This window comes from Pseudonaja textilis, chromosome 2 (genome assembly GCF_049901715.1).
Source record: "Pseudonaja textilis isolate UNSWEBS1 chromosome 2, rPseTex1.2, whole genome shotgun sequence".
NCBI lineage: Eukaryota > Metazoa > Chordata > Lepidosauria > Squamata > Elapidae > Pseudonaja > Pseudonaja textilis.
The window spans coordinates 165,891,856-165,911,642 of record NC_141991.1 but is presented as its reverse complement, the minus strand read 5'-3'; the positions used below and the strand labels follow the sequence as shown (position 1 = coordinate 165,911,642).

General features: G+C 46.4%; 1 protein-coding gene across 1 annotated transcript in view; it reads right to left on the bottom strand.

Annotated features, from left to right (window-relative positions):
- The window catches only part of PAX5 (paired box 5), a 234,036-nt gene extending 217,838 nt beyond the window's left edge, over positions 1–16,198 (bottom strand). The window contains exon 1 of the mRNA XM_087926350.1: positions 16,086–16,198. Coding sequence (XP_087782476.1) covers positions 16,086–16,131 — 46 coding nt within the window. The 5' untranslated portion in view covers positions 16,132–16,198. The remainder of the gene's footprint in view (positions 1–16,085) is intronic.
- Positions 16,199–19,787: the final 3,589 nt, after the last annotated feature.

Genomic DNA, 19,787 nt, shown 5'->3' with positions numbered 1-19,787 from the left:
AATTTAGGATTTCTCAGAACACCACAGATCAAGTCGAACTGGACAAGTTAGATGCTTGTTTGAGGATGGAGCCGCCGGGAATCGCTCCCCCGCTACCCAATGGTTCTTTCTTTCAAATAATTAGCAACTGGCTTGCTCAGTTCAGCCCACAACTCGCTGAAGTCAGGCAAAGAAAACACCAACCGATGCTTAAGAAAGGTGGGTCCATCTGTTGGCGCACAGAGGTTCTCCTTGCTTCAAAGGGCGTTTTACACACCGAAGGTCAACACGCACATACCGTCCTCCCAGGACGCCTCTCTTTCTCCAGCAGCTGTTAGGTGGGCGCCTCCAAAGGGCTTCTTAGTAGATAATCCGCGGCTGAATTTCTTGGCCAGTGCCTCTGAACTCAACCTGGTATCCCCGCCGAAACGCCTCTGAAAAAAAGACATCCTAAACGAGGACCAACCGAAGCGCCGGAGAGAAGCCGACGGGCAAAGCCTCCCAAATTAAACCCAGCTGTAGCCAAGTTCCTACCTGAGGCTCTTCAGTGAGCGGGTTGGCGGCGACAACTCGGCCAAGCTGGCAGGAGAAAGAAAATCTCATACATGGGGCCGGCGTGCGAGCCAGGGCCAGCCTTCTCCTCCTTTTGGCTGGGCCCGGGAAGGCCGCACCGCACGGGAGGTGAGCCGTGGAACCAAGAGTTTCAAACAGACGGATCAACACACGTACCCCAAAGAAGCCCGTCCTTCCCCAGCTAGTTCCATGCTTCTTTACTACGGGGTGGGGGGTGGGGGTGGCTGACCAACCAGCCAACTAAGAAAGCGCTTCTCCTCCTGTCCAGGTCCTCATGCTGAGTGACGGATCCCTGAGGTCTCCTCGCTAAGAGCTTGCTGACCGGATCCAAAGAAATAACTGAGGTCAGCCCCCGCCACGCCAACCCGCGCGGGCCAGGCTGCTCTGAAACCCCCGCCGTCCCTTCAGTGGCTTCCTCGACTCCTTGTTTCCAGAAAAGGGGGGGGGGGTGTCTCCGCCAGGCAGGCTTAATCGCCCCGTGGGGTTGGCCACTGGCCAAGGGAGGACTGGTGGGGTGGGGAAGGGGGGATGGGAAATCAAGCTGCCATTCTCAACGGCGCCTAATCTGAAAGCGACCTCAAGGGAAAGTGGGCTTGTTTCCCTAAAGGACACTCCGCGCGCCTCTTCGCTCTCGATCGCCACCCGCTCTCCTTTCGGGCACTTTCCTAAACGCCCGTCTGGAGAAGCAGGGAGCCAGGCCCAAGTCAAGTCCCTGGGAGTTCCAAAGGCAACCTTCTCAACCGGCCTTGCAACGCCCACCCTCTTCAGAGAGAGGCATCCCGGCTGAGGAGATGGGCGTTGCGCTCCTGCTGCCTGAAGAGGGTCAGCTTGGGTGAGGGGAGGTTACTCTGGCGCGCGTTTCGGGTTGCAGCCCCAATCCTCCCTCCGAAAGAGCTTGCCTTAGGCGGCAAAAGACCGCGGCTTTTGGGAAAGGGGAAGGAGGGGGCGATTCTTGGAGCCCGGAGAACAGTTATTGCTTACGGTACTGTTTTTTTCTTTCGGAGGGATGTCCGTGAAAAGCCAGGAAATGGTCAGAAAAAGAGTTAAGCAAGTCGGGTGAATCCTGGTTTTGACGTTTGCCTTTATTCCTAGAAAAGATTGCGGAGTGCACCTCTAAAACAGACCTTCCGCGCTTGAAAAGTAGGTCTTGGACTGATGTTATTTACAAATAAGGACTTCTTTCGGGATTATTATCCTCATCATTATCACCCACATACTATTAGGCACAAGCAAAAAGAATAGACTGGCACCCGTACATTAACATATATAATAACTTTAGACACTTGTAGTTTAAACCCAGAAAAACATTTTCATCCCCCATCGAAATCGCTCTGGACTGTATGGTTTCTTTTGAATGGTGTACGATATTTTAAGATTCAGCTTTCCCTCTTTATTCATCTCATTTTCTTTCCCATTTATCGGGGAGATCAAAGAGTACTTCCGAATTTTCAAAGTGTCTGCGGTGACTCTAGCGAACCTTTTCCATTTCCGATGGTCAAATCCTTGTCTGTCACATGTCTACGACCAATTAAATGGGTCATCGGCGGGGGCGGCGGGGTCCTTGTGCATACCTGACCTCCAAACCTCGTTTGTTTTTTCAAGGAGCTGATTGACTCACAGCGGGTAATGCGGCGTTAAAAAACGATGGGTGAAAAATAAGGAAATAAAATGTTTTTAAAATGGCCCTTGAGTTTACAATATAATGTAATTTGCGGTGTAATGCATGCAGCATAATGTACGATTGCCCTAGGCTAAGCTCCACTAAGGAAACATGGATGAAATTCTGTTACACATCCAGGCTAGGAAAACTGGCCTTTGAATCTCTTCGGGTCACAGCAGATTTGAGGGTAGTACAAAATGGCAGCAGAGCTGCATCTGGAAGTTTTGTCCTGGACCAGCTGTTTTAGAAGACCCCGGATATGTTGTCAGCGGGCTGTGCTTCTCATCAGGACATCACAAAACATGTGAGGTTGTATTTGGCTGAAATGAAGGTCAATGTCGTCCTCCTACTTCGCACACAAACACACAACCCCTCACCGTGACATCTGAAAAATCCTTCCCCTCCCCACCCTGCCTTTAGATGGAAAATGTCGAGGAGGATGTTTGTCAATGGCCACAACAAAGAATGAAGGGAACCTCCACAAAGGGAAGGAAGCATCTCTGAGAGCGACCTTTCAGCTCCATAGTAACTCCAACTCACGTTGGTTGGAGGGCTTTCAGAAAAGACACCCACTCTCGGGGCCAGCTCTCTCTCCTTTGGAGGAGGCCCCTTTCGGTGGTCCCATTCGAGGCCCCCTCCATGCAAGCAGGGCCTTAAAAGCTCCAGGCCAGGATGCTTTTTGTAGCGAGAGAGGGAGGATCTGGGCCTGCTTTAACAAGGGCCCCTCATCAAGAGGGCGAGCTTAGATGGGGAAGAGAGAAAGGAAAGGAAGGCTGCGGCAGGCTGTCCTCTGCCTGGCCATCTTTTGTTGTTGCTGTTGATGATGATGAAGATGATGAAGATGATGATGAAGTCTAAGAATAACAGAGTTGGAAGGGTCCTCTAGTCCACCCCCTTGCTCAAACATGGGACCCTGTACCATTAGAAACAAGCAGCTATCCAGCCTGTTCTTAAAATGTTTTTTGATGTTTTGATGATTTCTTGCATGGTTCTTGTTCTTGCTGCTGTTTGTTTTTGTTTCCTTTATGTACACTGAGAGCATATGCACCAAAGACAATTCTATTCTATTCTATTCTATTCTATTCTATTCTATTCTATTCTATTCTATTCTACTCTACTCTATTCTTTTCCTAGGTCTCTGTTATTTTTCTTCATTCTTCCCACAGCCCATGAGAGAGACAGAATGTTTTAAAGGGCCATTAGCTTTCTCAGGATTGAAGGTATGTTTTTCTCCTTATTCCAACACCACTCAAGCCAAAGATGTATTGCATTTATTTGACTTGGTCCGTCTCTTACTTTGGTAGGAAGTCAGGGGATTGGAAGCAACTTTAGGGACCGGAATAGTCTGGCCGTTTGGATCTCTGACAGTTCAAAAGTGGGTTGGTAGTATTTAAAGTCAACTGGGGTGGGGGGGGGGAAATCTCCAAGAGAGCACAAACAATGTTTGAGTGCCTACCTCGGCCTCTCAGCCCTCCACATCAGCCTTTCTTAGTTGGACATCCTTTGAAGGTGATTTCTTTCTTTATTGAATCTTAGGACCAGCTAAGTTAGGACTGGGGTTTTTTTTTCTTCTTCTGTCCATTTATAAGCAAAGGCCCCCTCTATTTTATCCAAGCAAAAGCATTCCTGGTTGTGCCCACTCCCTACCCTATGTGGACTCAAATCTTAAGGTCTAACCCTCCACGGCATTACTTCTGTTATTTGCCTTTCTGTCATGCTCTACCCTCTCTGGGTACCTTCTCCAATCAAGTATTCTCTGGTTGAACTGGAATGCATCTTCCACCAGTTCTGCCAAGTAAGATAACAGGAGCAGAAATGGGGGGGGGAGGGGAAGGGGAAGGAGAAAGCGAATTCCTTCCAGGGAAAGACAAGATCCTGATCTCTCCTTCTTCTGTTTGGTTTCACTCCAACTGTAAAGAAACAATGCAGGTCCACAAACCTGCCCGAAGGCTTCCCTCCCCTGCTCCCCTGCCACTGAACAAGAAGAACTTCCTGGGTCAAGTGCCACCGAAAGCAAATGTATAGTTCTTAATAAGGGCTCCTTCATAAAGCCCATTTTTTAAAAAAAAAAACAAAAACAAGGAGGAAATGCCTGGGTGCCCAGGGGCAAAGAAGGAAAGGACGCTCCCACCCCAGCTGTGGAAGTGGGGCTCTCTGTCTGCCAAAGCAGCTTTTTCTGCAAAGGTTCCTTTTCCTGTGTGCAAAAGTTAGAGATGAAAACACTTCTCCCTTTGGGTAGCCTGGCAGCCCCTCCTATCTGTTAAGTTGCGTTTTTGAAAACCTGCTATTAAAAATGGATCCTCTTTGTAGATCTGGGTTGTGAAGAGAGCAGTCCTTTTTCCTTAAACAGGGAACTCCTCACTGACATCTCGTTTATACCTCTATATTGCTCTGTCCCCACCTTTGCTGGGAGCAATTGGTGGACAGACTTTAAACCAATGGAGATGGTAGCATCAATGTTTTTAGCCAATTCTGCTTTGATTTAATCAGCTTCTGGTTGGGCCTTATAAGTCTGTTTCCTTCCCTGGGAGTTTTCAGTCCACTGGACCACCCTTTTTTCAATCTGGCCTTCACTAAGATGCATTCCAACTGAAACATCCCAGTTGTCCTGACAGCACTGGCTGGAGAATTATGGGATATGTGATCAAATGCAATTCCAAGAGTTAAGGAGTTATCAGAGAAAAGCACTGCTCCAACACACTCCAACACACTGTTCCACACATTGCACAAACTCAAATGATTTACCTAACAGCCTAACAAAATAAGATGGGAAGAATCCACTTCAGCAATCCTTTCCTCTCTTTGGGTGCCCTGTCCACACCACCCTAAAGAGAAAGCAAAAGAGAATAAATTGTTCTGCCTTCTGCAGGACTATGAAATGTGCTTATTCTGAAAGAAAGTCCAGCTGGTTCAGTTTCCCAAAATGCACTAGATGGAAATACAAACAAATTCAAATTGTGGCCATTATAATCAACGGCTACTTTTGACTGTGGTGTGTTGAACAGTCTACCAATCTGCACCTCTATAGCTGTCTGGTTTGGTTCTGCAACCCATTAGGACAGACACAGACTTCAGAGAGTAATTACGACTGCAGAAAAAACAATTACTACCCACCTGCCTTCCATTGAGGACCTGTATACTGCATGAGCCAAAAAGAGGGCTGTGAAAATATTTACAGACCCCTCACATCCCAGACATAAACTGCTTCAACTCCTACCCTCAAAACGATGCTATAGAGCACTGCACACCAGAACAACTAGACACAAGAATATTTTTTTCCCTAATGCCGTCACTCTGCTAAACAAATAATTCCCTCAATACAGTCCAACTATTTACAAAGTCTGCATTACTATTACTATTAATCTTCTCATCACTCCTTATCACTCATCCCCTCCCACTTGTGACTGTATGACTGTAACTTTGTCACTTGCATCCTTATGATTTATATGGACTGTTTCCTAGTATGATTTGATTGCTTATTGTACCCTATGACTATCATTAAGTGTTGCACCTTATGATTCTTGACTCTTGACAAATGTATCTTTTCTTTTCTGTACACTGAGAGCATTTGCACCAAGACAAATTCCTTGTGTGTCCAATCACACTCGGGCCAATAAAGAATTTTATTCTGTTCTATTCTATTCTATTCTATTCTATTCTTAGTGGTCTCGTCACAAGTAATACTAAACCCATTATTTACATCCCACAAGGGATGACTAAATATCTAAGCCCATACCAATCAAATTACATTAAAGGGGCAACTTACATGTGAATCCAACAGTAAAATGCATTTCCTTCTATGCCAACCATTATAAAACTTCATTATCCTTCAGACCAATGTTGAGATTTACAGGTTATATTGCTCTACTTCTATGCTTTACCTGTGCATTTAAACTGGTTCGTTTGAATTTTGTTAGATAGAAGTGGCTCAACTTATGGTGGCATACTATCATCTTAAAGACAAACCTAGTCTGAAGTGGAACATCAATTGACCACTTGGCAGAGGTCACCAAACCACAAAAGACCAAGTTATTTGGGCTGTCCAAAGAGTGATCAACACTTTCAACAGTCCAAAAAGAACCATAACAAGGAAATCCTTTCTTATTTGCTGCTTATACATGATGTTGATTCTCTCTGGAGGATAGTGGGGAATTGCTTGTGCAGAATATCATGGACTGAATTGTGACTTGTGTGATCTCAGAATCTCAACAGCAATTCCAAATGGCAACTAAAAAGGCACCTTTGAGATTCAACAGCAATACCCTAAGCCAAAGTCCTCCATTGCTCTCCACTCTCCCTTTCAGGTTCTTCTGGCAAATATTGGAGAAACAAATATTGATTGCAAAAGCCTGAAGGAATAGGCAGCCTATTCCTTGGATGTTCTTTCAACATTTGCACTACAATTATGCTGTAGAGGAGGAAAAGGCCATGGGAGACACAGGAGAGCTTTGCTATGCCTATAGCCTCTAGACAAGCTGGGACAAGCATCTAAAACAAAACCCATTTCCAGGTATAATCTTCAAAAATGAAGCAATTCAGAGCTCCAGTTTTCATGAATCATTACCAAAGCCCCAAAGAGGCCCGAGAAATCCCAATTTCCCTCCATATCTACACCATGGGTTAGTCCTTCAAGGTAGGCCAGACTAGGAAACCAAAGTTATGAATGCTAATGCTATTTTTATGATCAGACTGCAAGAACACAATTTTGCAAGTTTATACGCACCTCCCTCTACCTGCAAGAAAACTAGGGAAGGTCAAGCCCAAGGAAGGCTTTTTTTAACCTGACTTTTGTCTTGGTTGCAGCTCTTCCTCCCGTTACAACCCTTGATACCTTTCTCTTATACAAGCTTCTTGCGCTGTTTTGAGTGGGAAAACATCAGGCAGGGACAAAACATAGAGGCTGGTCCTGAAACAGTCTTCTAACCGCTCCCAAACACGGTTCACTCATGCCCTTTCCATAGAAAACTGCAATCTTGGCTGGCTATGAATTCCATAGTAACTGAAGCTTGCATATTAATGGGAAAACACAATAATATGAAAATAATCTCAACTGTGGTTTTGAATGGTTTATTGGGACATAAACATTATGCAGCGCACATGTTGTGTTCAATAAACAGGTTTTGGTGCCTCTGTTGAGAAAGTTTTATAATGAGGCTTTCTCTAAGTGTTTGTGGAGAAAAGGATACCATACTAAGTGTGAATATTGGGTCTCTATAGGCCTCAGAACTGAAATCTCATGGAGAACATGGAAATATGAGCTTCGCATTTCTATTTACAACGATCTAAGATTTCTTTGAATGGATAGGGAGCTGCTTAACTCTCCATGCTCTAAGTATGTTTCATTTTGCACCAACTTCTCCCAGATGCTTGACACTGTTGGATAGTTTTTGATCAGGATACTGAGTCTAAATCAATGGTTGGTCACCTATACTTTCATTCAGGTAGCATGAAAATATTTTATTAAAAAGAAAAAGGATGCGCTAGGAGCATAATCAGTGGGAGAAATATTCCATGAGATCAGCCGTTCAACATAGATACACCAAGGTTTCCTTAGACCAAGCTTCCTCAGCCTTGGCAACCTGATGATATGTGAACTTCAACTTCAGCATGCTGGTTGGGGAATTCTGGGAGTTGAACTCCACACAACTTCAAGTTTCCAAGGGTGAAAAACCCTGCCTTAAGACTGTTATCACCCGCTGTGGGCCAGGTTGCCAATGATCAAAAGGAATATCTTATTTATCAAATCCAGACCCACAAACCTGATTTTAAAAAAGCAGAATTTATTGTAGGTCACATTATTTCTCTGTAATTATATTACAGCCTGCCTAACAACAAGACTGTTTCTTGAACAACATTCTCTGAATCTTATTTTGGGACAAGAGAGCCCTCCAGATTTCTAGCAACATTACAAATTATTTAGAAGATGGAAAACAATTGTACTTCATTCAGTGCATGATCCTTGCATCCTTCACACTATACACATAATGTCTTAAGAAAATTCACTGGTTTTCTGAGTTGGTATAAACTAGCCAAAGTTTCCCCTTCCCATAAGTAACACCAACTAAAATATTTACCTAACCTGGCTAAGCATTGCATGGGAAGCAATGGAGTTTTTAGACCATTTATTTTCCACTTATTTCAATTAGAGAGATGCATATTTTGATCTAATGCCTTTTTGTTAAAAAGAAAAAAGAAACTAATTTCAATTAGTCTCACTGATTTGGCTGTTATCAATTCAGGTCATGTCTACAGGAAAGTGCTGCTTTTAAGCAGATGCTCCTTTCTTTTGTTCAATAAATGGAAACTTAAGAATGCACCATCGTGGCTAGGTGGTTTGACTGAATTTACTGTTCACTTGTCCCACATATGCAGATGCTGCCTTGGATTGATTTTACACAGCACTTTCTCACCCTGTTCATGCAGCAGCAATGTACAAATATGCATATAGCATATAAAAATATGCTATACCAGGGGGCAGGAGAAGGCAGAGATGAGCAAAGAGGGTTATTTATCCAATTCAGAAATAGTAAGAATAAGAATCTGCCTATCCCAGGTTCTCGGGAATGACTCAATAGATAAGACAAAAATGTCAAATTCAAGCTAAACATCTGGCTGACTGTGCCATGAACCATAATAATAATCCCAGTGAGGCAGTACTTTGATGTGGTTGTAGCACTTGGTGCTTTGAGAAAAATAAAAGCTGTGCCAGAACTTTGACCATACACTGGACAGGTCTCACCAGAAAAGCCATAAGAAATCTCTGCCATAAGAAATAGGGTTAGACATGATTTTTACTTGGAACAGCTTGCATTTGTGAAGATAACTTTAACACCACGAAACAACATCTACCTATTTCAGGTCCTTGGCAAGGGCTCAATAGGTGGACCAAAATGCCAAGTCCAGGCTAAACATCTGGCTGACTGTGCCACGAATCATCATCATAATAGTAGTAGTAGCAATATGGTAAAAAATTTTTACACTGTACTGTCACTGTTTTATATTGATTCTAGCCAATGCGGGGAAAAAACCCTAGCTGGGTAGTGAAAGATATGGAAGCCAGGGTTCCCATTCCGTGCAAGTTTAATATAAGCGAGATCCGCTTAATGGTGGCATTTATGTCTCGGCAAACCCACCGAACTATGCCCATATACTAACAAGGCTATACCAAACCATCTACATAATAGAATTCCAGTCAATTCAAGGGAACATAAATCCTAAGAAATGGTAAGCTCCGTTTGCTAAAACTAGGATCTAGGCATGAAGAGAACAATCTCGGGAGCTGCAAAAAAAAAAAAAAAATTGCTCTTAGCAGCCGGAGCACCCCAAAAGAGAGTGAGCAGCTAAGAAACTGGCGAGGGTATTTAGCTTTCTGAAAGCCACAAGGTTTCTGAAAATTGACTTGGAGATGTAGCCCTTCTCTGTTACGTTCCCTGCTAAATCTTTCAGTTTATGATATCGGGGCTCCACCACGATAATTTGCAGGGATCAGTTAGAGAGAGAGAGAGAGAAAAAAAAGAGAGAGAGAAGGTTACAGAAATTATATTATGATGACCACATTGCTACCAGCTCCAACCAGCGGCTAATTCCACCATGCGCCAACTGTGTTGGGGAAATGCGTGGCGTTTGGGACTGCAGCATCCCGAGCCGTTCTGATTTCTTTCAAAAGCGGCCACCCTTCTCTTACTAGTGAGTAAGCTTCGTGACAATGTTATGTTCTCTCCCTTTCATTTTAATAAAGTCGGCTAAGAATGTCTTGCTCGGATTGGAGCCACTATGGTTGTTTGTATCTAAACATGGCAGACTTTTCCTTCCTTCCTTCCTTCCTTCCTTCCTTCCTTCCTTCCTTCCTTCTTTACTTACTTACTTTAGTTTCCTTCCTTCCCTTCCTTCCTTCCTTTCCTTTTCTATCCAGCCCGAACAACAGGACTAAAAGGTAAAGAAATCTGGTTGCAGGAGTACTTGGTGTTTGTACAGAAACCAAAACGAATTGGATTATATGCAGATTACCTCCCAGAAGTTTGGGCAGGTCCACGTGCCTCGTCAAGATTTGTGTTCTGTTACAATTAAGCAAAATCAGGGGAGGCGGTGGCTCGTTTCCCCCCACCCCCCCGTTTGGATTTTGAAACAAATCGGAAACTTTGGGGCTACCCTTTCTTATTCCCCCTCCCCCCCCCTTTTCTTTTGTCTTTTTTGACTGTGTGACGTTTGGCTTTGGGAGCTCACTTTTCTTGCATTCCTAAATACCCCCAGATTCGGGCTACGGGAGCTGTTCGGAATAAAATAAATGCGCTTTGCTGAGGGATGAAAAGTGTGTGGGGGGGGGTGTTACAGGACCCCTCCCCCGCCCGCCTTTTATGAGGCCACGTGAATTTCTAAATTCTCTGCTAGACTAACCTGGGAGACGCGTTATTCGTGAGCCCTCCCTCCCTTTCCTCTAATCTTATTAAGCATTCGGAGTGGACAGGCGGAAGAGACCGGGTGTAAGGAGGAAGCGCGAGGCAGCCAGGCTGGTGTCGAACCGAGGAATTTCAGGAGTCTTTCAGGAGTTCAGTCCGAGCCCGCAAAGAACCTGGAAAGAAGACGGGACGGGACGGGGAGGGGCTTCGGTGTGGTCTGGAGGAGGAGGAGGAGGAGGAAGGAGCCAAGATCACAAGCCCAATCTGAGATGGCGACTTGCAGGGAAATCCCCAACTACCACACAAGAATAAAGAGGTTTAGGGGCCGGGGCGGCCCGTCTCCTTTCGCTGGGTCTCCGCGTGAGGCGCGATCCAAATGCAAGCTAAAGTCAAAGGTCGCAAACCTATTGGTTATTTTCCCTCCCCTGCACAATCACGCGTTTAAATACCAGCTGGCGCGAGTGGGTTGTGGATCCGAATGTCACTCACGGTTTCTTGAATGTTAGAGGTCGGAGGAGGGCCAGGGCGCCAAGCAAGGCTTTGGGTGGGGGGGGAAGCTGGGAGAGAGAGGGAGAGAGGGGGGGCTTTTGCTCTCGCTCACCCTCGTACGTTTCAAACCGCGTGGTTTATTTTTCAGTAACATCTTTAACTCAGCCGAGTCACTAATTTTACACAATGAGTAACACCTTCCCCTGATTAATTGGACAACGCGCGCCTATCGTCAGTGCTTAGGTTACCATAAAGCCGCCGGATGATACTGATGAGAGGAGGAGGAATTTTAAAAAGGAAAGAAAAAAAAAATCAGCCGTGACAATCACCCACACTATCCCTTCAGATACACTTCGTAGGTCCACGCCGGAAATCCTTTTAGATTTAAAACAAGCAAAACAAACAAAAACCAGGAAACAAAAACCAGGGTTCGTATTTGGTCACTTAACGGCTCCTTCATCGAGGGCTCTAAACGGAGTCGCGCTTCGCTTACAGGCACAGCCACGGTTTAAATTGGTTTTTGTTCCCCGTCTCGAAACCCGAATAGATCTGAGGTCGGAATCTTGACTGTAATCTGCCAAAACTTTTCCGCCCTTTCCAGTCTGAACGCCCAGCAGCCCCCAATGCTCTGCCTGCTTCTTTTCCTGAACACCGCAAGGCCTCCGATCCAGCTTAACTCCTGGCCAGCGGCGGTCGCTTTCTCCCCCTCCTCTTTCCGCCCCCTTCCCCCGCAACGCCAGACACGAACGATCCCCTGCAAAGCGACGAGAAAGAATCATCTACCCCCACCCAGGATGGCGAGCGCTGAGTGTGGAAGCGTGGGTCCCACGTGCGTTGTACCCAAGGAGTGCGCTCGACAGCGAGGCGAGCAAGTAAACCGTTTCTATCGATTATTTCACGGGTCACGGAGGGGAAAAACGCCTCCCTTAACAGCCTGTCTGGATTCAGTGGCACGAGAAAGACGCCGGGACGGTGGATGGTCCGTCAAAATCGGTGCAATTCATCAAAAAACCAGGGATCCTTTTGTAAGGCCCGCCGCTCAGAGCCAGCTCTCGACACTTTTAGCCGAGGCTTCTTGGCCCTGAACGGCGTTTGAATCTTACTTTCTTTTGGAAAGTTTGCTCCATTTTCTCTGCCACTATCTAACTCATACCTCTACTAGAATTAGATTATGTTGTCCCAGATCGGCCTTCTGAGTCAAGAGGAATCCCTAACCACGTCTCGATTTCTCAGGAGGAGACAGATGGGGGGGGGAGAACAATCGCCCTTTCCTCCAAAATACTTCATCCGATCACATGGAAGTCCTTGGATCCATCCCATCCAGAATAAGTCCTCTCTTTGGGGAGAGGGTGTCACGTGATTTCTAGAAAATAATCGGCCTGATATTAACAAGAAGAGATAGATATTGGTCTAAAATGCCTATTGGTTTTGGGTTACAGGCACAGAATTACACCTGTGTTAGAATCGGGTTTTATTGTGAACAATAAACCTCCTTTCCGGTATAAATAGAACACAGGGATTACAAATGATGTCTAGCACGCTTTGCACCCCCATTAAGACTCAAGAGGTAACCAACTTGGCGTCATGCTACTTCCCTTTTAAGGGTTCAGCAGCAATGGGCTCTCCATACTGAAGTCCTACTGAAGCCAAAGTTAAAAGGGGAGAGCTTTGTGTCCCGGAAGATAACCCATGCAAAGTGCCACAAAATAGTCCACCAAGCAGGCAGCGATTGCACTCTTGCAGCTTCCTTTTCATTTGGGGGGGGGGGAGAGAAGGAAGGGGCAGCTAACGTTGTTTTGAAGTTATAGCAGGAGCATGTCTTACTCAGTTCAAAGGACGCCTGACTTTAGGCTGGAAAATTGTTGGTGTTGAGTTCTGTTTTCCCTTTCCGTTCAAGCTGCTTTCTCAAGTTCTATGGGGTCCCATCTAAAATGTGCATGCCCTAAGTGAGGCTCTTTGATTTAGAGAGGAGGGAGGGAGGAGGGAGGGAGAGAGGGAGGGAAGGAGAGAGGGGGGGGGCAGGCAGACAGACACAGACAGACAGACACTGGCTACCCAGGATGGGGCCTAAAGGAACCACTCCAGAATAGCTGTAGCCAACAACGAATACATTCTTCCCTGTCTTCACAAGCCTCTTTTCCATGCCTTCATAACTCCATTTGTTTTCTAAAACGCCATCGTTTCTGTCCAGTCCTCCAGTTCCCTTTGGGTCACCTTTTCATGACCTTTGCTTCCCCCACCCCACCCCACGGTCGGCCTTATGTCTGGGTTTCCCTTAGCTTAGACGAACACTGAAGCTGATTTTTCCACCGACAAGAAGGACGGGGGCTCCTCACCCCACGAGCTGTCTAATCAAAACAACAACAAAACAAAACAAATTGACAAAATAAAATGCGTCCGGGCGAGCCAGCCTGGCTATTCCGACCCATTACAGAGGCGAGTTTTGCCAGGGGAACGGTTTCTTCCCCACCCCCACCCCCAATAAGATGGGCCTTGAGCCCCCATACAGGGCCTGTCTGATTGCAAAGCAAAAACCAGCCCAGCCGTGAACCACGGTCTCCTGCAGAACTGGGGGTGGTGGTGGTGTGCGTGTGTGTGTGCGTGTGTGTGTGTGTGTCAGGTGGGGAGGAGGGGAGGAATGGTCGTAGGAAAGGTTACTTTGGCCACCGGCGCTAGAAGCCAAGTGCGGGTGGCGCGGCCTCACCTGGGAAGAAAGCCAAGAATAATCCGCCCTCCGGGGCGAAAATCGGGGTGGGATAGCGGTTCTGTGCGTGTGTGTGTGTGCCTGTGTGCTTGTGTGTGTTACTCCCTTTCGCTTAATCTCCCCGGTGAGACGGGGATGTCTTTATCGCGGTTCTGCGTCGCACACCCAGCCCTCCAGGCGCAGGAGGACCCCCCACCCCCCCATGCCCGTTTGGCGGCGATGATTCCCCCCTCTCCTAGGAACCTGCCGCCGGGCACACCAAGAACCGACCGAAGCCCAACTAACGGCAAGGGAAGCATCCGTGGAGACAACTCCCTGGGGCGGCGGCGCCCCCCCCCGCCAGCCTCACCCTCCAATATGGAAGGAGATCATCGGAGGGGGCCAAGAAGGCAGAGGCTCTCCATTGACGGGGCGGGGGGAGAGGAAGGGTGTGTGTGTGTGCGCGCGCGCGAGGGTGGGGGAGAAGTCGCCCTGCAGGGCTCAGCGGGCGAGAGAGAGGGAGAGACCTAGCCGGGGAGGAACGAGGAAAAGGAAAGAAAATTGAGCGGCGTTTCCCCCTCTCCCCCCACCCCCGCCCTTTGTGGTTGGGGCCTTCCCGAGCCCACCTTCAACCCCCACCCACCCCCACCCTGTCCCGGCCGGCCTAGCCTCTCTGCCTGCCTGCCACCTCGAGCCACGAAACGCTGTATCGATGGAACGATTATTCAGACGATTGAACTAATCAAAGGGCTCATCGATCGCTTTGGAAAAAATCGCGTCATTCGTAGAGGGCTCTCCAGGCGCGCGCCGGCTGACACCCAACTCACCACCACCTTTCCATTAAGTTGGAGGCGGGGGGGGGTGTCTTCCCCCCCCCGCTGGGAACAGAAGTATATCTGCCACCCCAGACCAGAACCAGACGCCGGGAGGTCCGGCTTTAAGACCCGGTTGGGGTTTTCTGACCCCCGCCACGACGTTTGCCTTGCAACAAGCGAGGAGGTGTCCGCCTCCCTCTCCCCCGCCTCAGACCTTCAACGCGTCCCCCCTGGATCGAGGACGCAAAGGTGGCAGTTTACGCCGCCGCGGGAGCAAGGCGATACCCACCCCCACGCACCCCCTCGAGCTAAGCCCAAAGAGCTAGGGAAAGTAAGGGGGAAAGGGGGTTCTCCGCTAGTTTCGTTTCTTTGGAAAGTCTCACGCTCCCCCCGCCCGCCCCCTTGCAAGGCACGCCGGATCCTGGCAACCTCGGCATCACCCCCGCGCAGGCTCGGTGCAGCTAAGCCGGTTCGATTCTTTGGAGGTTTCAAACGGACAAAACGAGCTTCACCTACATTAAAGCACAATCGGGGAGGGTGTGTGTGTGAATGTCTAGAAGTTGATAACTTGAGCAGACTTCCGGTCAACCTGGAGGGGGATCGCCTGGCGGTGAAGAGGATTCCATTTGCGATCTGCAAGATCATTTGATCTCAAGGTTTCCGACCATCTCCACCACCAGCGCATCTCCATCCTAAGCACATCACTTTGAAAGGCTTTCCCAAGTGAAAGCAAGGGAGGTGCTTCCAAAGAGTAAGGATGCTTAGAGTTGCCAGCCAGCTTTTATTACTGCTGGGACATAACTGGCCCTATCTATCTATCTATCTATCTATCTATCTATCTATCTATCTATCTATCTATCTATCTATCTATCTATTTGCAGGTGGCTATCTAGCACAGGCATGGAGAAAGAAAGAGACACTATTATTAAAGACACCTCCATGACATGGGGACTGTCTCCTGAATAGGAGCATCCAAATTAAACCAAATTAATTCCTGATAGACAATAGGAAAAAAAAAATGTGTTGATCTAATTCAATGTCCTCTTTCAGGTCAGACATGCTACATCTCGGGAGTGTGGGGGAGCCAAACACAATCCGTTTACTAGTTACACGGAACCAGACCCAATGGGACCTCAAGGCAACTGTTCCAGAACCCTGTGCTTGATATAGGTCCAGACCAGAAAGCCCATCATTCTTGTACATTAGTAAAATAAAATCACATTCGAGTACTTAGAGGGCAGCCATTAAACCTATAGATAGATAGAAGATAGATAGATAGATAGATAGATAGATAGATAGATAGATAGATAGATAGATAGATAGATAGAAGATCGATAGATAGATAGATAATAGATAGATAGATAGATAGATAGATAGATAGATAGATAGATAGATAGATAGATAGATAGATAGATAGATAGATAGATAGATAGATAGATAGATCTGTAGCTCAAAGGCACCACTGAAAAACAAGAACTTCAGCCTCTTACCTGATCTGCCAGTCCTGGAAGTCATGTAGTTTTTCTCTAATTCCATTCTGATTTTTCAGGACTTTGGTGAAACGAACAGAGGGGTTAAAAAAAAAAGTTTGCACTTTTCTCTCTCCCCCCTCCTCTTTTTTTTCTTCCCCTCTTCCTTGAGGGGCTGCTTGCAGGTTCGAATAATTCAACCCTTCCGCTCCCCGCCGCGCCTTTGCAGCTGATCAGTGAGCTGAAACTAAACGTTTTAGGTGGGAAGAAAGCGGTCGAAGGAACCGTGAAATGATTAAGGAACTAAAGAGTTGCTCGCCATGTGAGATCATGTCCTGTTCTCTCAAAACATCACAAGATGTCCCTAGACGCAGCCCAAACTCAAGAAACTCTGACATCTGTTGTAGCGGGAATCCAAGTTTGTTTGCAGCCTTAAACTGGTTACAGGAACTGTTTTTTAACAGAACGAGGCTGTGAAAGGAAAGCGGGCGGGGGGGGAAGGGGGCCTTTCATTTCACTGAAACGTGCAGAATTTGGAGTAACTTAAAGTCCCGATCAACTTTTCATTAATATACACATTCATTAGCATGAAATGGGGACGGTAAGTGATGAAAGGGAGATGGAGGTGGAATGAAAGGAATAGCGTGTGCGGGTATATATGCCGCTGCCTCCCCCAATTAGCTTTCTTCAAGTTGCTTCCAAAACAGAAGACCGCGGGGGAAGAAAACGTTTGCTCGATTGAGTAGAAAATCCTATGTAACCAAGAAGGGCTGCAAAATGTATTAGCCCTCTTAGTTGTTGTCAAAGTTTGAGAGCTGGCCAGGCTGCGTTTTCAAAAACAGGCTATAGAATTTTTCAGCCGGAGGTAGCAGTTTTCACTGGGGGGAATCTGGTGGAATAACTCAGTTTTAATTTTTATATACTTTACTTTCGTGAAAAGGAGGCCCAAAGCATTGGTTGTTTTATAATTGGAACAGTGGATGAATGTCTCTGCTGTTGAATCCAAGAGGAGGAGGAGGAGGAGGAGGAGGAGGAGGAGGAGGAGGAACTGTGTGTGTGTAGTGTGGTAATGGTGTGTGGTTTGTAACTTGGAAATTCAAACTTTTTCAAGGGAAAATGTTCCTTTTCACAAGATATTTCTGAAACCAAAGATTGGCTTTTATTTTTATGTTCCATTGATCCTTGAAGGGAAAGGTTATTCTCTTCTGCCCAAAACATGCAGCAGAACTCCGTTCTTGTCTTAGTTTCCCAATCCCCATTCATGCATTAATAAAATAAACGCTTCTAGCGCCAACCCATAAGAATACAAGAAATCATTGAAAAAAATTCCCAGCTTTAAAATGAGGTTTAGCAAAATATATATTTGTCGCATTTTTCAAGCTGGGGTGGGTGGGGAGAGAGAACACAATCTCAAAGCATTCCTGGCGCTTATTCTACCCGTTTGAGATGCCCTGTCTTTTATTTCTCAGATAAAGTGTTTGACCCCCTTACATGGGCTGTAAGAAAAGCACAACTAGACAGGCTTCCGGTTGTAATAAAGGGTGTGATTTTTAAAGAGAAAAATAAATACCATCTGCCACCCGTGGGGTAAAAAAGACTGGTGGGGGGTGGGGATTACAAATGCTTTTTCACTTTATTTCCCTTCCCTGTAATAGCCGGATTGGTTAAATTTGAAATACTCATTCTGTCTGTCTAAAAACGAATCTACTTATTCTGTTGGACGACTAAGTCACTCAACTTTTCACTGACTGGCATTTTCTTCTTCTTCTTCTTCTTCTTCTTCTTCTTCTTCTTCTTCTTCTTCTTCTTCTTCTTCTTCTTCTTCTTCTTCTTCTTCTTCTTCTTCCTTTTCCTTTTCCTCCTTCTCCTCCTCCTCCTCCTCCTCTTCTTCTTCTTCCTCCTCCTCCTCTTCCTCCTCCTCTTCTTCTTCTTTCTCCTCCTCCTCCTCCTCCCTTCCTTCTTCTTCCTTCTCCTCCTCCTCCTCCTCCTCCTCCTCCTCTTCTTCTTCTTTCTCCTCCCCTCCTCCTCCTCTTCTTCTTCTTCTTCCTCCTCCTCCTACTCTTCTTCTTCTTCTTCCTCTTCCTCTTCTTCCTTCTCCTCCTCCTCCTCCTCCTCTTCTTCTTTTCAGTTGTGTCCAATTCTTGGAGACAGTCTGTATAGATTCCTACAGTTTCCTTGGCAAGATTTTTCAGAAGGGACTTGCCACTGGCTTCTTCCTGGGGCTAGCTCGAGAGAAAGTGACTGGCCCGAAGTTGCCCAGTTTCTGGTTCCTAGCCTGGTGCGTTCCCCACCACACCAAACTGGCTCTGATACCTGCCACCACTCTACACTAAATGTGTAATTTTTCATATCTTCTGGATCTAGAGTTTTTTTTTAAATAAACACCCACAAACGCACATTCCCCACCTCCACCTGCTCCTGAACTCTAGACTAAGGGGGACAGGGTCATTCAGCGCAAAGGGTTGGCGGGGGAGGTGAGCAAATAAAGACCCAAGGCTGCAGTCCTGGGAAATATCCAGTGCCTGTGGGCAGTTAGTAGTGCTTGCAGGGTCTAAAAAGGTTTCCCTCGCCCCTCTCCCCTCTTTCATTGGGAATTAACCTTCTATCTGCCTCTGCTTCAGCCTGGGAAGGAAAAAAGTGAATCTTCAGCTAAATTTTCATTGAACCAAACTTGGCCGCTTGAAAGATAAAATGGAAGAAAAAACTTCGGAAAGTGCTGGTCTAAATAACCACAAAGGGTCCCTCGGGTTTCCCAAGATTTCTTTGTGTGCATGCTTTCAAGTAGGGTTATAAGACAGACAGGGCTCCCTCAATGCGTGGGCCTGATGGGCACTTGCCAGGAGCATAGGGGCCCCATACTAATCTGTGTATGTCAACCCTTCAATGCACCTTGTATCATATAAATACAGCAAGATATTGATTACATTTTGCTGCATTTTTAAATTAATACTAACATGCAAATATGTGTTTAATTTTATCAACCATTTACATTTTTCATCCTGTGAGTAGTTGGCGTAAGGGCCCCAGTACACTGCTTTGCCAAGGGCCCATAATGCTGTTAAGGCTCTCTGAAGACAGAGATTATCTAGCAGTCTGACTGACCCCCTAGGAATGATTTGAGAGTAGAGAGGTAAGGGGTTGCGCTGAATGTGTGGGGCAGAGAACTGCAGCTTTACAGCAGGATCCCAGGCCTGTTTGTTCTTCTCATGGGGGGTGCAGTAGAGTTGTTCCCCCAACCTGAATAAAAATTAGATGTGCTTAGGTGATGAATCCCAGAAGGGAGCTGGTGCGCATGCTTTCTCCTTCTTAAAACAGGGCAGATTTTACCATGATTCCTCCCCAGACACCCAATTGCTATAATTTTAGGGAAAGAGTAACCTCTCCAGCCTAAGGAGAAGAAGAATGTTCAGGAACCTTTGCCTGGTCCTAAACTCAGACTGTCAAAAAGCAAAGACCGAGACTTGTCCCAGCCAAACCTTTTTTTTTTTTTTTGAAAGCAAAATTCCATACGAATTTGTGAGGGGTACAAAAAGGTTGGCCAATTTGGACAAAGCACTTTCCTTTTAGGGTGGCTCTTCCTGAGCCTTCAGATTCCATTTTTATTCAAAGAGCTAGACCTTTTACCAATCTAAAAGTTGCCTTTGTAAGACAGCCAAATGTAGAAGAAAGAGTAAGTACAAGCGGCAGGCAGGCAGAGAAAGGGAAGAAAAGAGGGAGGAGAGG